This window comes from Nansenia antarctica (assembly GCF_963989245.1).
Source record: "Nansenia antarctica genome assembly, chromosome: 7".
Classification (NCBI taxonomy): domain Eukaryota; kingdom Metazoa; phylum Chordata; class Actinopteri; order Argentiniformes; family Microstomatidae; genus Nansenia; species Nansenia antarctica.
Window position 1 is genome coordinate 8638539 of NC_137677.1, and position 14637 is coordinate 8653175.

A 14637-nucleotide genomic window follows, 5' to 3' on the forward strand; every position below is an offset into this window, starting at 1 on the left:
CTCCCTCACACACTGGTCGTCACTGTTCAGCATGTTCAGGAGATGGCTGAGTCTGGTGGCAAAATAAGTCCACTCAAAGTTAGGAACTCCGAGTCCGCCCTCCTGTTTGCTGTGGAATATGATGTCACGTGTGGTATGAGTGTTCAGTCCAGTCCATTTTCTAAACAAAAGTACGGTCTTATCGTTGATTTCACCTAGAGACTTGCGTGGAATGTGTACATTAGAAAACAGATGCTGAACCTTGACCAGGGCTATTTTTCTGACTGCTTCTAGTTTCATGATGAGTGGCAGGGGTGATGCATCTATCAAATCAAGCCTGGTGGAGTACTCAGAAATTCACACACACACACACACGCTCACACACACACACGCTCACACACACACACACACACACACATACACACAAACACACATGCACACACGCACGCCGGCACGCATGAACACACACACATTAAAGATGCTAGAAATTAACTGTGTCAAAGAGGACTGCAGTTTCACCTAGCTCATTTTATGGCTTAAAATGTATAGTTTCTATTTATTTTATGTTTTTAAATAACCAGGGCTCTCCTGAAGACTCCCCTGCATAAATAAAGGTTACATAAACAAGAAAACATATTTACGCACACAGACATACACACACACACACGCACAAACACACACACACATACACACACTCACACACACACACACACACACACACACACAAACACACACACGTGTACACACATGTACACACACACACACGTGTACACACATGTACACACACACACACACACACACACACAGTAAAATAAAGACACTTTGATCTAGATGCTAGATTTCCTGTAAGATAAAGCACCTTAACCTCCCTCTCCCCTCCCCCACATTGCAAGGTGTCTAATCCATCTAGCACTAGTTTCATTAAACCCGCTTCCTCAGGATGTGATCTCAGACGGTCCTCTTTGCAGAAGTGAAACTTTCTAAAATGGTGCAGTGACATACGGCCTTATCAGAGCATTGCAACGCTCTCTGTCATATAGACTGCTGACAACAACTATTAATAAGTAGTGTATCTGATCACCTACTTAAAAGAGGAAGTTTAAATGTAATTAGTTTGTTTATATACTGTAACTGTAAGGGTGGCGATGTAACACCATATCAATCACAGTTTATATAACTATAAGGGTGGAGATGTAACACCATATCAAAAGATTTGTTTCATAAATTAAAAAACAATACTCCTCTGGGTGAAGACCCCCTCCTGTAGGTGTTGAGCCCACTGCCTGTCTCAATCACATACTGCAGCTCTGTGTGAATTCTGTCAATACTCTTGGGATTCAAAGCATCATCTGTCTCTCAACATTGGAAATGTAACATGACTTGACATGGACAGACATATATAAAAAATGGATCCTTAATTCCAACATGAAACTCTCATGAACACTTTCTTGTGACATTTTCTAATGTGTTCATGTAATAAATGTGTCTGAATGATGCTGTTCTGTTGTTATTCACAGCGGAGGAAAGGAGAGAAAAGGAGAAAGCACTTACCCAGCTCATCCATGCTTGCTCAATGTACGTGAGTATGAGCCTACTTGCATATGGGCCTACGTACGTGTGTGTGTGTGTGTGTGTGTGTGTGTGTGTGTGTTTTCGAAACTGTCACTTCCTTTTGTCAGTTTTGTTTTTGTTAACTTATGTTAAGTTTTGTTATCTCTTTTGAATAATGACAGATAAATAAAGTACAGGATATTGATCAATTTGTCCATTACAATTTAAGCACATTATACACATTATTAAGTATGAATACATTTATTTTCTAACAGTAACACAATTTCGGGTTTGCATAAAAAAAAACAGCAGACACATGACCTATTTAGCGTTGGCATTATCAACCTTTTTATCTGTAATCTTGGAGCAGCAGGCGATGTGGTACAGGGGTGCCTGACACACACATGCACACACACATACATACACACACACACACACACACACACAGGAAGTTAGGTGGCTGTATGCCACAATCAAGTCAGTTTATTGGAAGTATACAGAATGGTGTGTACACATGGTTTGACAACATGATGTAAAACGTTGTTGGATTTCATTACATAATGGGATTGATTGATTTTATGACACCATCATAGATGAACTCCATGGTAGTGTCATGCCAGAATTAGACCGGGCCAGCAGCACTATGACAACACAATACATGGCATGTGCTGTTTCTGTCTATAGTGTGACATAGGGTGAAGAGCTATGTGATCATTGTTATTGAATTGTGACAGCAAAAAGGATAAATGTCATAACCTTTAAAATGACTTGTCTTTATGATGTGAAGACCATTGTGATTGTCAGTGAAAGTGAATTGTAAACATAAGTGCAATATTGAAATACAACTGTGAACATTCTAAACCTGCTAACTGCGACACTTTAATGAATGTGCAACAATACTATGTGCAATATGACAACCCTTGTGTACATAAGGTTCAGATATAGGGAAAAGTTAGGATATTTATAGCATAGCATAGAGTACAGCACAGTGTTTTATTGTATAGTATAGTAGTATAGTGTAGTAGATAGTGTACATAGCCTTTATTTATGTCAACCAGCTCTTTTCCCTCTTTTATTTTACCCTTGGCTCTCTTGTTTTTAGTCTTTTTTCCTAGCACCAGGGGAGCCCCCTCTACTACATTTCGTTGTATGGTACCTGTACTGTATTAATGACAATAAAGACCATTCATTCATTCATTCATTCATTCATTAATTAATTCATTCATTCATTCATTCAAGTGAGGTGTTACAGTGCTTTTTGATTGTGTTTGGTAGTTTTTAAATTCAAAAATGTAAATGTTACAGAAAAACATGACAGAGTAACAACAGCCTACAAGAGTCATGTGAATTATTCCACAGTAACAAATACATTTCCCATAAGGTGACGTTCATGGGTGCGTTCGTAAATTTGCTCCGAGAGCGCCGAAGCGCACAATGGGTTCAACGTCATAAAGAGACCAAGTCATTTGATTGGACAAGAAGCATTCCGTGAGTGCTGATCAGATTTTCAGAGCAAACCTACGAACGCAGCCCATATTATGTCTGAACCGTGATGGTTCTTGGGAAGAGAAATTAGCCACCTCCCACTTCCTCACAGTTCCTGTTTATAGTTACAGATATTCTTACACATTATTGATTGAGTTTTTCGTTCAGTGATGAATGAAAGGTATGGTGTCTTGTCATATTGTGACAGTGTAAGTAGTTGTACGTCAGCAATGTCACGGCATTAGCGACAGAAATCGGTCAGAATCGAGATCCTAAATGAGCTAGCTTCTTAAAAGGGCAACAGAATGATGGCGGTGGTGGGACCCGCTCCCATGTAGGAGTCAGATCACAGCGAGGTGAGGTGGGTCGTAATGTCGTAATGACGTCGTAATGAATTGTAACGGTAATACTGGAATAGTAGATACATTTCTGCATTTCTGTGATGTAGTTTGTGATCCATTAACAACATTGTTTGATTGTTTGATTGTCAATTATCTCTTAAAGTCAGTGGACCTTTGTTGACTTTGGAGTCTAATGCAGGTGTCAAACAGGTGTCAAATGAAGCAAAGCAGAATTAATGCAGCTTAATCATGTGGTCCTAATTATAAGTATAATTTAATCAATTAAAGATTAAGTTTGATGTGTAGAATAACATAATCTCATGCACTGAGAGTGCCCTACAGAGCTATTTTTAATGCTACTGTATGAGAACTGTATGAATGGTTCCAGTTGTGATGTTGGTGTCACTGTTTCTTCTGCCACACCACACCAGGGGTGCTGACTGACACACGTTAAGTGACAGACGTCGTCATGGCATCCACGACAGACGCCCTACGAAGGCAACGCCGCAGGGAGCTGGACGCCCGGCGGAGTAAGTCCAGGGTTCGCCTGGGGTCGTGCCAGCGCACCTGGGGTCAGTTGAAGGACAGCCTGGGCTTTTCTCTGCACTCTGAGCTAGCCCTCTACCTACTAGAGAGGTATGTGTGTCTGTAGTCCTCTACCTACTAGAGAGGTATGTGTGTCTGTAGTCCTCTACCTACTAGAGAGGTATGTGTGTCTGTAGTCCTCTACCTACTAGACAGGTATGTGTGTCTGTAGTCCTCTACCTACTAGAGAGGTATGTGTGTCTGTAGTCCTCTACCTACTAGAGAGGTATGTGTGTCTGTAGTCCTCTACCTACTAGACAGGTATGTGTGTCTGTAGTCCTCTACCTACTAGAGAGGTATGTGTGTCTGTAGTCCTCTACCTACTAGAGAGGTATGTGTGTCTGTAGTCCTCTACCTACTAGAGAGGTATGTGTGTCTGTAGTCCTCTACCTACTAGAGAGGTATGTGTGTCTGTAGTCCTCTACCTACTAGACAGGTATGTGTGTCTGTAGTCCTCTACCTACTAGAGAGGTATGTGTGTCTGTAGTCCTCTACCTACTAGACAGGTATGTGTGTCTGTAGTCCTCTACCTACTAGACAGGTATGTGTGTCTGTAGTCCTCTACCTACTAGAGAGGTATGTGTGTCTGTAGTCCTCTACCTACTAGAGAGGTATGTGTCTGTAGTCCTCTACCTACTAGACAGGTATGTGTGTCTGTAGTCCTCTACCTACTAGAGAGGTATGTGTCTGTAGTCCTCTACCTACTAGACAGGTATGTGTGTCTGTAGTCCTCTACCTACTAGACAGGTATGTGTGTCTGTAGTCCTCTACCTACTAGAGAGGTATGTGTCTGTAGTCCTCTACCTACTAGACAGGTATGTGTGTCTGTAGTCCTCTACCTACTAGACAGGTATGTGTGTCTGTAGTCCTCTACCTACTAGACAGGTATGTGTGTCTGTAGTCCTCTACCTACTAGAGAGGTATGTGTGTCTGTAGTCCTCTACCTACTAGAGAGGTATGTGTCTGTAGTCCTCTACCTACTAGACAGGTATGTGTGTCTGTAGTCCTCTACCTACTAGAGAGGTATGTGTCTGTAGTCCTCTACCTACTAGACAGGTATGTGTGTCTGTAGTCCTCTACCTACTAGACAGGTATGTGTGTCTGTAGTCCTCTACCTACTAGAGAGGTATGTGTCTGTAGTCCTCTACCTACTAGACAGGTATGTGTGTCTGTAGTCCTCTACCTACTAGACAGGTATGTGTCTGTAGTCCTCTACCTACTAGACAGGTATGTGTGTCTGTAGTCCTCTACCGACTAGACAGGTATGTGTGTCTGTAGTCCTCTACCTACTAGACAGGTATGTGTGTCTGTAGTCCTCTACCGACTAGACAGGTATGTGTGTCTGTAGTCCTCTACCTACTAGAGAGGTATGTGTGTCTGTAGTCCTCTACCTACTAGAGAGGTATGTGTCTGTAGTCCTCTACCTACTAGACAGGTATGTGTGTCTGTAGTCCACTACCTACTAGACAGGTATGTGTGTCTGTAGTCCTCTACCTACTAGACAGGTATGTGTGTCTGTAGTCCTCTACCTATTAGACAGGTATGTGTGTCTGTAGTCCACTACCTACTAGACAGGTATGTGTGTCTGTAGTCCTCTACCTACTAGAGAGGTATGTGTGTCTGTAGTCCTCTACCTACTAGACAGGTATGTGTCTGTAGCCCTCTACCTACTGTAGCCCCCTGGGCTTCTGCAGAACGCCTATTTAGGCGGTAGCCTAGTGGTTAGAGAGGCCAGCTAGCAATCAGAAGGTCGCTGGTTCGATCCCCGCCTCAGGAGGAAGCTTCATGTGTCCCAGAGCAAGGCTCCTTATCCCTAATTGCTCCAAGGATGCTGACGATGGCTGACCCTGTGCCTAGAGCAAAACATACCAAATCCCAACAATTGATTGACAAGTTGATTGCATGGCAAATAAAACATTCTTATTTTTTACTTCAGAAATAGATAACTTTAACTCCTTTAAATCCTGCATTAATGGACGGATGACTGCTCAGACCAACCATAGAGGGAGAAGCAAGTGACTTGTGGGTGATAGCTAGTAGTTCAAAACAATACATTATGGAAACAGCACACCATCTTCAAGACTCATCTGTACAGAGTTTTATGTTTTTCCACAGAATTCTTTTCTCTTGCTCTTTCAGTGACTGGCCTCACTAACGTGTTTCCCCTTCTCCTTCCCTCAGCTATTTTTCCAAAGAGTGTGCCAAATGCTCAGGTGAACACACTTTTCCATTGTATACACTTTATATCAGTGTAAGAATAATGCTCTAGGAAGTTTATTTTCGATGGTAGAAGGTAGAAGCTTTTCAATCAACTATGTAAAACTGTGTCTGGTCTTGGCCCCAGCAGCCACTGTGAAGGGTGGTACCGGGACCATGGTGACATCATCAACAGAGTCTCTCCAACGTCTAGTCCTGCTGGTCCACAGCCACGGGCAGCAGTGCCCCTTCCCGCCCGCCCTCCAGGCTGGCAGCGCCACAGAGAACCAGGCGTCTGGCACAGAGGGCAGACCGTCCAGGCGGGAGAGAGTGAAATGCAGAAGAGGAACGAAGCGCTTACGGCCTCAGACAGGAGTCAGAGACTCCGCTGCTGCTGCTGCTGCTTCAGAAGAGGGAGTCTCCCCGTGTACCCAGGGGAGGGGAGAGGCGGCACGCGCGTTAGAGTCAGAGCCGTGTCTGTGTTACGTCTGCGAGGGCGGCCATCTTCTCTCATGGACGCCCACGCTGAGCAGCGGTGAAGAAGAGGAGGAGGAGGAGGAGGAGGAGAGAGGGGGAAGCTCAGGGGAAGGGGGAGACGAAAAGAGGGAAGGCACGGTCACGGGTTCAGAGTGGTCCGGAGGCCGAGGGAGGAGAAGAGCACAGGAGCCGGAGGAGGAGTGTGTCAGGAAAAAGGAGTGTGTCAGGGAGAAGGAGTGGGTCAGGAAGAGCGCTCGTGGTGCTGTGAGGCCCAGGACACCTGCCGGAGCGAGGTCTGTGGTGGGGGAGCAACCAGAGGAGGAGCTGATGGACCTGACCACCTCTAACCCTGGTGAGAGCCACTCCATAGGCTTGACTACTATATATATATGTGTTTGTTTTAGTTTTTTTGTATTTATATCCTGATTATAAGTGTCTGATTATTATTATTATTATTATTATTTTTAAGTGTCTGATTATTATTATTATTATTATTATTATTATTATTATTATTATTTTTAAGTGTAGACTGTGTCTACTCAAGGTGTCTTTGTCGTCGTTTGCCTCTGTCCAGGAAATGACCCTGCACAGATGGAGTCAGAGACAGGAAGTGACACGATGCCAGAAGAGTCCTTACAGTTATTGGAAGATTGGTAAAGTTAGAGTAGTGTTGTTTTTAGACAATAACATCTTACATGTCTCTGTTATTCAAACCTCAGCCATCCAGACTCAGGTTTGTCTGTGTTTCTGCTTCCTCAGGCCACCGCTGGACAACAACAGGGAGGATGACCACAGCCCAGACAGTGACGGTGACCATGACAACCATCACATTGGAATAGTCACCGGAGAAAATGACGTCCCTTCACCACACAGGTCTTAAGACACCATTTAACAATTTGATTCATGATGAAGTAAAGTGACTGTGAATGCACACAGTGTGTATGGACACCTTGTGGTGCTCGCATATTGATGCAGTACCACAGAGAGCCTTTAGGGGGACACATAGGAAAGAAGTTCAGTCAGAAGTAGAGATGGTAAAGGAGGACTTTAACTTGTGTGGCTTTGTTTGTAAATATGATGATGTGATTAAATGTTTGAGAGACCTTGTTTCAAGAGCAAGATATCTGGGCTGAAAACAACATGGTTCAAAGGTTACAGACTATCATACTGTACTGTGTAATCAATTAAATTATTTTTATCATTTGGTTTGCGTTTCAGAGGGATGCAATCAGCTGACGTTTCTCAGATTGCTGGCAAAAGGAAAAGGTTGGCTTCCTTCAAAGTTATTCTGTAGAAGACCGTTTTTTTGCTGATCCATGTTTTTTTTTGTTTTTTTAAAGTAATTTTTTCTGAGTGGGGCAGTCCCACTCATATTTTTCATTTTATTGACAGATATAGTAGAGATTTAGACAGGAAGGATGGGTGAGAGAGAGAGGAGGGATGACATGCAGGAATGTCCCCGACCGGAATCGAACCAGGGACCCTGCGGTTACATGGTCAACGCTTAACCCGCTACGCCACCTAAGCGCCCCTGATCCATGTTTTTTTATGTATTTGTTTGCTTGATGTCTGTTAATGTTAGTTGATTGTTTGTCTGCGTTGGCCTTTTGTTTGCTGTCTAAGTCTTTTCAGTTGGATTAGTCTTTTGTCATTCTGACCTTTATGCTCACAGAAAGGCAGCAGCACCTAAAGAGTTCCTGCCGTGTGAGTTCGAAGGCTGTGGGAAGATCTTCTCCTCTCGCTGGTTCCTCAATGTGAGTCCAGCAGTGGACGTGAGATAGAGCCAGTAACCAACCTCAAGGCCAAACACTTGATTGTGTACAATAAATGCACTAAAGTGATTGTGTACAGTAAATGCACTAAAGTGATTGTGTACAGTAAATGCACTAAAGTGATTGTGTACAATAAGTACACTTAAGTGATTGTGTACAATAAGTACACTTAAGTGAATGTGTACAATAAGTACACTCAAGTGAATGTGTACAATAAGTACACTAAAGTGGTTGTGTGTGCCGTCTCTCATCCAGCATCACATGAAGTACCAGCACGTCCACCAGAGGACGTTCACCTGCTCCCACTCCAACTGTGGGAAGTCCTTCAACTACAAGAAGCACCTGAAGGAGCACGAGAAGCTCCACAGCAGTGAGTATTCCCTCCTCACGTCTCTGTCAGGAGGAGACCTTCTGCTCAGCAACACACATAAATATGAATATGCTGATATCTGCTGAGTAAGCAGTCAGAGTGTGCATCAGTGAAGCCTGTGTGTAGTGTACAGTGTGTGGGTTTTGCCTGTGACGGGTTTTCTTCCTGGCTCGTTGTCCCTGGAGACCAGAGAGACTTCATCTGTGAGTTCTGTGCCCGGGCGTTCCGTACCAGCAGCCATCTTCTGGTCCACTGCCGGATTCACACCGGGGAGAAGCCACTTCAGTGAGTGCATCTTTTTTTAATTTATTTTTTATTTAACCTTTATTTAACCAGGCAGGGCCAATAAGAACTAATTCTTATTTACATTGGCGGCCTGGCAAAAGACAAAAGCCTCTTCGGGGGTGGGGGGGGAGAGGCTGAAAAGAAATCAGGTAATATGTTAAAAACAAAGAACACACAGGACAGACAGCGGCACACATCCACAATTCCAGCACAGTTAAAAGAGTAAAAACATACATACATCTCCACACCTCCTCACTTACAGTCACAGCATCAAGTTAAAGGGACAGCGTCACACATCCACATAAACCCGCACAACATTAAGCACAGCAAAAAGCACACTAACAGCATTAGAGAATTAGCAATACATACAGTATGCAAATTTGGGCAGACACAGGACAGTCAAACAGGCATGCATGGGACAGACAGTAAGCAGCCATTAGCATCGATTAGCATTAGTGATAGTATAGTATATAATATAGTATAGTTGATTCACTTACTTTAAGGCCAGTTCAGACCAAAGATCCGCGACGAGACGAGACGAGTTTTAGAACGTCCAGCTTTATTTATTATCTTTAATCTTTGGTCTGAACTGCCCAGTTTTAGAACGTCGGTTACAGAGTTTTTTGTCTCGTCTTGTCACGGTGGATCTTTGCTCTAATCTGGCCTTTAGACAAATGTACAACAGGTACAACAGGTACATTTGTCTAAAGGCCAGATTAGACCAAAGATAAGTAAGCCGCTTTAGATAAAAGCAGTTTAATGTAATGCTGTTTGTTATACTCTTGTGTATCAAATCAAATCAAATCAAATTTTATTTGTATAGCGCATTTCTTACAAGATGCAACTCAATGACACGCAGGGATAGTAAACACTACCACTCAGACCGTCTGTAAACCCCGTCCTATAAACCACTTTCTGTTACTGTGGAAGTAGGTGTCACTGTAGGACCTAGTTCTCCCTTTCTGAAAATAGCAGGGAAGCCAGACGTCATCACTCCTATATAAATATTGATTCAGATAATATAAGTGTGCACTCTGGGCTGGCTTCCCAGAAACAGATTAAGCCTAATAATCCTAGACTAAAAGGCACCTTAACTGATGGATATCCTATTGAAAATTGTATTTAGTCCAGGACTAAATAGGCTTAATCGGCGTCTTAAGAAATTACCAAAAATGTTTCTGTGCGCCGTGTGTGACGAATACTTTAATGACGCTCCTCTGTGGCTGAGTTGGCACCGTTTCTCTGGTACCAACCCGCTGGGACCGTCTATACTGAAAGATGTATGCCCTCTGCGATGCACGTCGCTTTAGATAAAAGCGTCCGCTGAATGGCCTCTCTAATGCTCCCGGTCCCTCAGGTGTGAGGTGTGTGGTTTCACCTGCCGCCAGAAGGCCTCCCTCAACTGGCACATGCGCAAACACAACACGGAGAGCGGCTACCAGTTCCCCTGCGACGTGTGTGGCCGGCGCTTCGAGAAGAGGGACAACCTGACCTCCCACCGACGCAGGAGCCACTCAGGAGCCCAGGCCTCGGGGCCCGCCACCGACTCTCCTCCCACTGGGCACGCCACGCCCCCTTCTCCTACACATACACACGCCAGCTCAGATCCCCCCGCTGACCGCGTCTTAGACACTCACACACACCCTCCCCAGCTCAGCACTGACCCCACTCACACACACCCTCCTCAGCTCAGCACTGACCCCACTCACACACACCCTCCTCAGCTCAGTACTGACCCCACTCACACACACCCTCCTCAGCTCAGCACTGACCCCACTCACACACACCCTCCCCATCACAGTACTGACCCCACTCACACAGACCCTCCTCAGCTCAGTACTGACCCCACTCACACACACCCTCCTCAGCTCAGAAGTGACTCCACTCACACAGACCCTCCCCACCACAGCAATGACCCCACTCACCCAGACCCTCCCTACCACAGCACTGACCCCACTCACACACACCCTCCTCAGCTCAGTACTGACCCCACTCACACAGACCCTCCCCATCACAGTACTGACACCACTCACACAGACCCTCCCCATCACAGTACTGACCCCACTCACACAGACCCTCCCTACCACAGCACTGACCCCACTCACATAGACCCTCCCCATCACAGCACTGACCCCACTCACACACACCCTCCTCAGCTCAGAAGTGAGCCCACTCCCACAGACAGAGACACAGGGGACAGCACTGTCCTCCAGACATGAAACAATTAAACAACAACAGCTGTGTTTTGACCCCGGCTGTTTCCCCCTGTAGGGTGTTTCCCCCTGTAGGGTGTAAGCAGCCTGTAGATAGTATTGACATAGTCAATATAGGGTTTTCATTGACTGTAAATAAGTGATCCCTGGTCTTTTGTGTGACCTAAGTGCTCAAGTTAACTCCTCCAATGGGCTCCATATGAATGATGTCCATTGAATGCAGGTGAAGTCTGAAAGGTTCCCTCGACTCCCTTTTGACTCTCTCCTCTCCTCATTTGTAGTTTACAGTCTGAGCAAGCCTTTTCCACTCACCTGGGGGGTATTCTATCAAGGAAAATCCAGGCTTATTTTGATAAATTTCACGTGACTTCTAAAAGAAAATGGGGCTTATTTTATAAGTCTCGTGAGACTTATAAAAAATAAGCCTGTATTTTCCTTTAGTGACGTTGATGGAATACCCCCCTGCTCACATAATGTTTGTATTTGTCAATGGTCATCAAACCTATGTTTTCTGTCTCATTTTGACATAACCATCATTTTATCATCATTTATTACCATTATTTTTTGAATACTGGTGATATTTAAAAGCTTTAGATTGCCGCATATTGTTCATATAAGTTCAAGTTTTATTGTTACGTCACATTACACAAGTGTGAAAGAGGAAATTCTTAGGCTTTGATTCCTTGACATTATAGCACAAAGACAAATAAGACAGGGCACAGTTTAGCAGTACAAATAAAAAAATAGTACAAGTAGAAATATCATGAGTATTGCACTCAGTGACAGTGGATGTAAATGGTAAATGGACTGCACTTATATAGCGCCTTTTTTTCTGCTCCAAAGCGCTTTACAACGGCCTCTCATTCACCCATTCACACACACATTCACACACCAATGGCGGCAAGCTGCCATGCAAGGCGCTGGCCCGCTCACTGGGAGCAATTTTGGGGTTCAGTGTCTTGCCCAAGGACACTTTGACATGTGGCCAGCCAGGGCTCGAACCGCTGATCTGCCAACCTTGTGATCATTAGACGGAGACTCTACCTCCTGCACCACAGCCGCCCCAGGTAGTATTGAGTAAAGGGTAGGTAATCCGTATACACAGGATGTGCTGGGGATAATAGTCTTTAGCAGGCTTGTTTATGAGCCTGACCGCCTGGGGGAAGTAGCTGTTGGTTAGCCTCTTGAGTTTCGGGCCTGAGGCTCCGGAAGAGGCTTCGTCTTTTGGACAGCACCAAATGGAACAGACTGTTTGTGACTGGGATCTTTGATGATCCTCCGGGCTTTGCTGACACACCGAGTGAGGAACTAAACTTGTGTTTCTCACCTTTGTTTAATCATCTTGTTTCAATCACTGAACACTTGATTGTGTTTTTTGCAACACCTGTACACCTTTTTATTCATTCAGGTGGTGTAATGAGGGGGGGAATGATTTTCTTGGCTCACTTTGGGCCTGTTAATACCAATCAATCATCTCTTGAATGCCACAGCCTATTTTAGTATTGTTACTGACCATGTGAATACCTTCATGGCCACAATGTACCCATCTTCTAATGGCGACTTCCAGCATGATAATACACCATGTCACAAAGCAAAAGTCGTCTCAAACTGGTTTCATGAACATGACAATGAGTTCAGTGTTCTTCAGTGGCCTTTCCAGTCACCAGATCTGAATCCAATATAACACCTTTAGGACGTGGTAGAACGGGAGGTTCACAGCTTGGAAGTGCACCTGAAAAATCTACAATCATGCCATCATGGACCAGAATCTCAAAGGAATGTTTCCATCATCTTGTGGAATCAATGCCATGTGGAATTGAGGTTGTTTTGAAAGCAAAGGGAGGCCCTACCCAGTATTAGTATAGTGTCCTTAATAAAGTGTTCGGTGAGTGTATATTACAAAGTTGTAATCTGAGATGGAATATTACTTGTGATGCTTTGTTAGAATGACAATATGGTGCTGTATTCAATATTCATTTTATTTATGAGGATTTCTGTGAATACATTATGGCAATAAAGCTATTTTTCAATAATATGTTGGCTGATTGACTGACGTCCACCTTGACCAATACAGGCACTTACTAACAGGTGGGCGTTATCATTAAAATTAATTTTTACACCCAATGGTCGGACAAGACATTTTTAGGAGACCCGCCTCCCAATGGTTGCCATGACTACAACACCTTCTTTTTTTTTTTTTTTTACCCCTCGAGAGTTGAGCGACACGTATTTCAACCAATCGGGACAGAGATGGGCGCGAGTTTGCGCGCACACCGAAAGCTTGCCTGGTGAATTTCTGTCTACTATCAAATCACTTTGGGTACACGCGACGGTCGGACCCGGGGCAGGTGAATTAACTGGAAATGGAAAATGTACTATAAAGGTTTTCAAGAAAATACATACAGGTAAATGACTCGTTCGTTCAGGTTACTTACTGTACAATATGAATATGCTTTGTAACTAGAGGAACTGCTCAAATACAGCATGCATGACAGACGGTGTAGAATGGAAGCTTGCACGCCGCAGATGACACTGAGAGACAACTGTTAGTTATGTTATATTATTATGCTTACATCTCTCTCTCTCTCCAGACAGATCGTTCATCAGACGATAGAAAGTAGGCGAACTGTTTTTTTATTTGCAAAGCACCCAGTTGTGCAGATATCGATGATTGATCATTGCAGGCAGTTTGCTGAGCAAACGATTGTCTTTAAAGAAAACAATAAAATAATAGTGCATGTGCATGCATAATGTCTAGTGAAAATGCTATGAACCAGAGATGGAAGTTTTGAATGCATTGGGAAAACTGTAACCTGAATGTCACTTGATAATCTAAAACTTCACTGGCTTATGTTAGGGTTATAATGGTATTGCGATTGGATTGGTCTCGTTGTTTTGGCAGTAATGTTTTGGATATGTTTCTACTAGGACAGTAATAAGCTTCTGAAAAAACTTATAAGTAGTATAAGTAGTATAGAGTCTATGGGGTTGTTCAATGCCATCTATTAATATTTGATTTGATGCTTACTTCTACGTAAGTCAGGAGGGGATGTTTTCTAAACAGGGAAACTGAGAACTTCATGGGTTTTTTAATGAGTGAACGAGTACCAGCTACCGATATTGAGACCTAAGGTGCGTTTGTAAATTCGCTCTGGAAATCTGATCAGCACTCATGGAATGCCTCTTGTCCAACCAAATGACTTGGTCCCTTTATGACGTTGAGCCCAGTGTGCGCTCCGGCGCTCTCAGAGGGGATTTACATACGCAGCCATAAACAATGTGCTATCTTCATCAAGCTTCTAAACTCTCTGAAGACTCTCTGAAGACTCTCTCTGAGACTGAAGGGCGAAGGAAGGCAGGGGATGAGTCATAAGAAGGCAGGG

The 14637-nt window shown here is 43.9% G+C and overlaps 1 protein-coding gene across 1 annotated transcript; it reads left to right on the plus strand.

Annotated features, from left to right (window-relative positions):
- Nucleotides 1–3825: 3825 nt before the first annotated feature.
- znf692 (zinc finger protein 692) lies at nt 3826–11336 on the plus strand (the record flags this gene model as incomplete). The annotated part of the gene is made up of 11 exons (XM_080536506.1): nt 3826–3992; nt 6123–6154; nt 6286–6966; nt 7189–7267; nt 7374–7487; nt 7833–7880; nt 8287–8368; nt 8642–8756; nt 8942–9041; nt 10399–10602; nt 11330–11336. 11 exons carry the CDS (start codon nt 3826–3828, stop codon nt 11334–11336), a joined length of 1629 nt encoding a protein of 542 aa, XP_080392632.1.
- Nucleotides 11337–14637: the final 3301 nt, after the last annotated feature.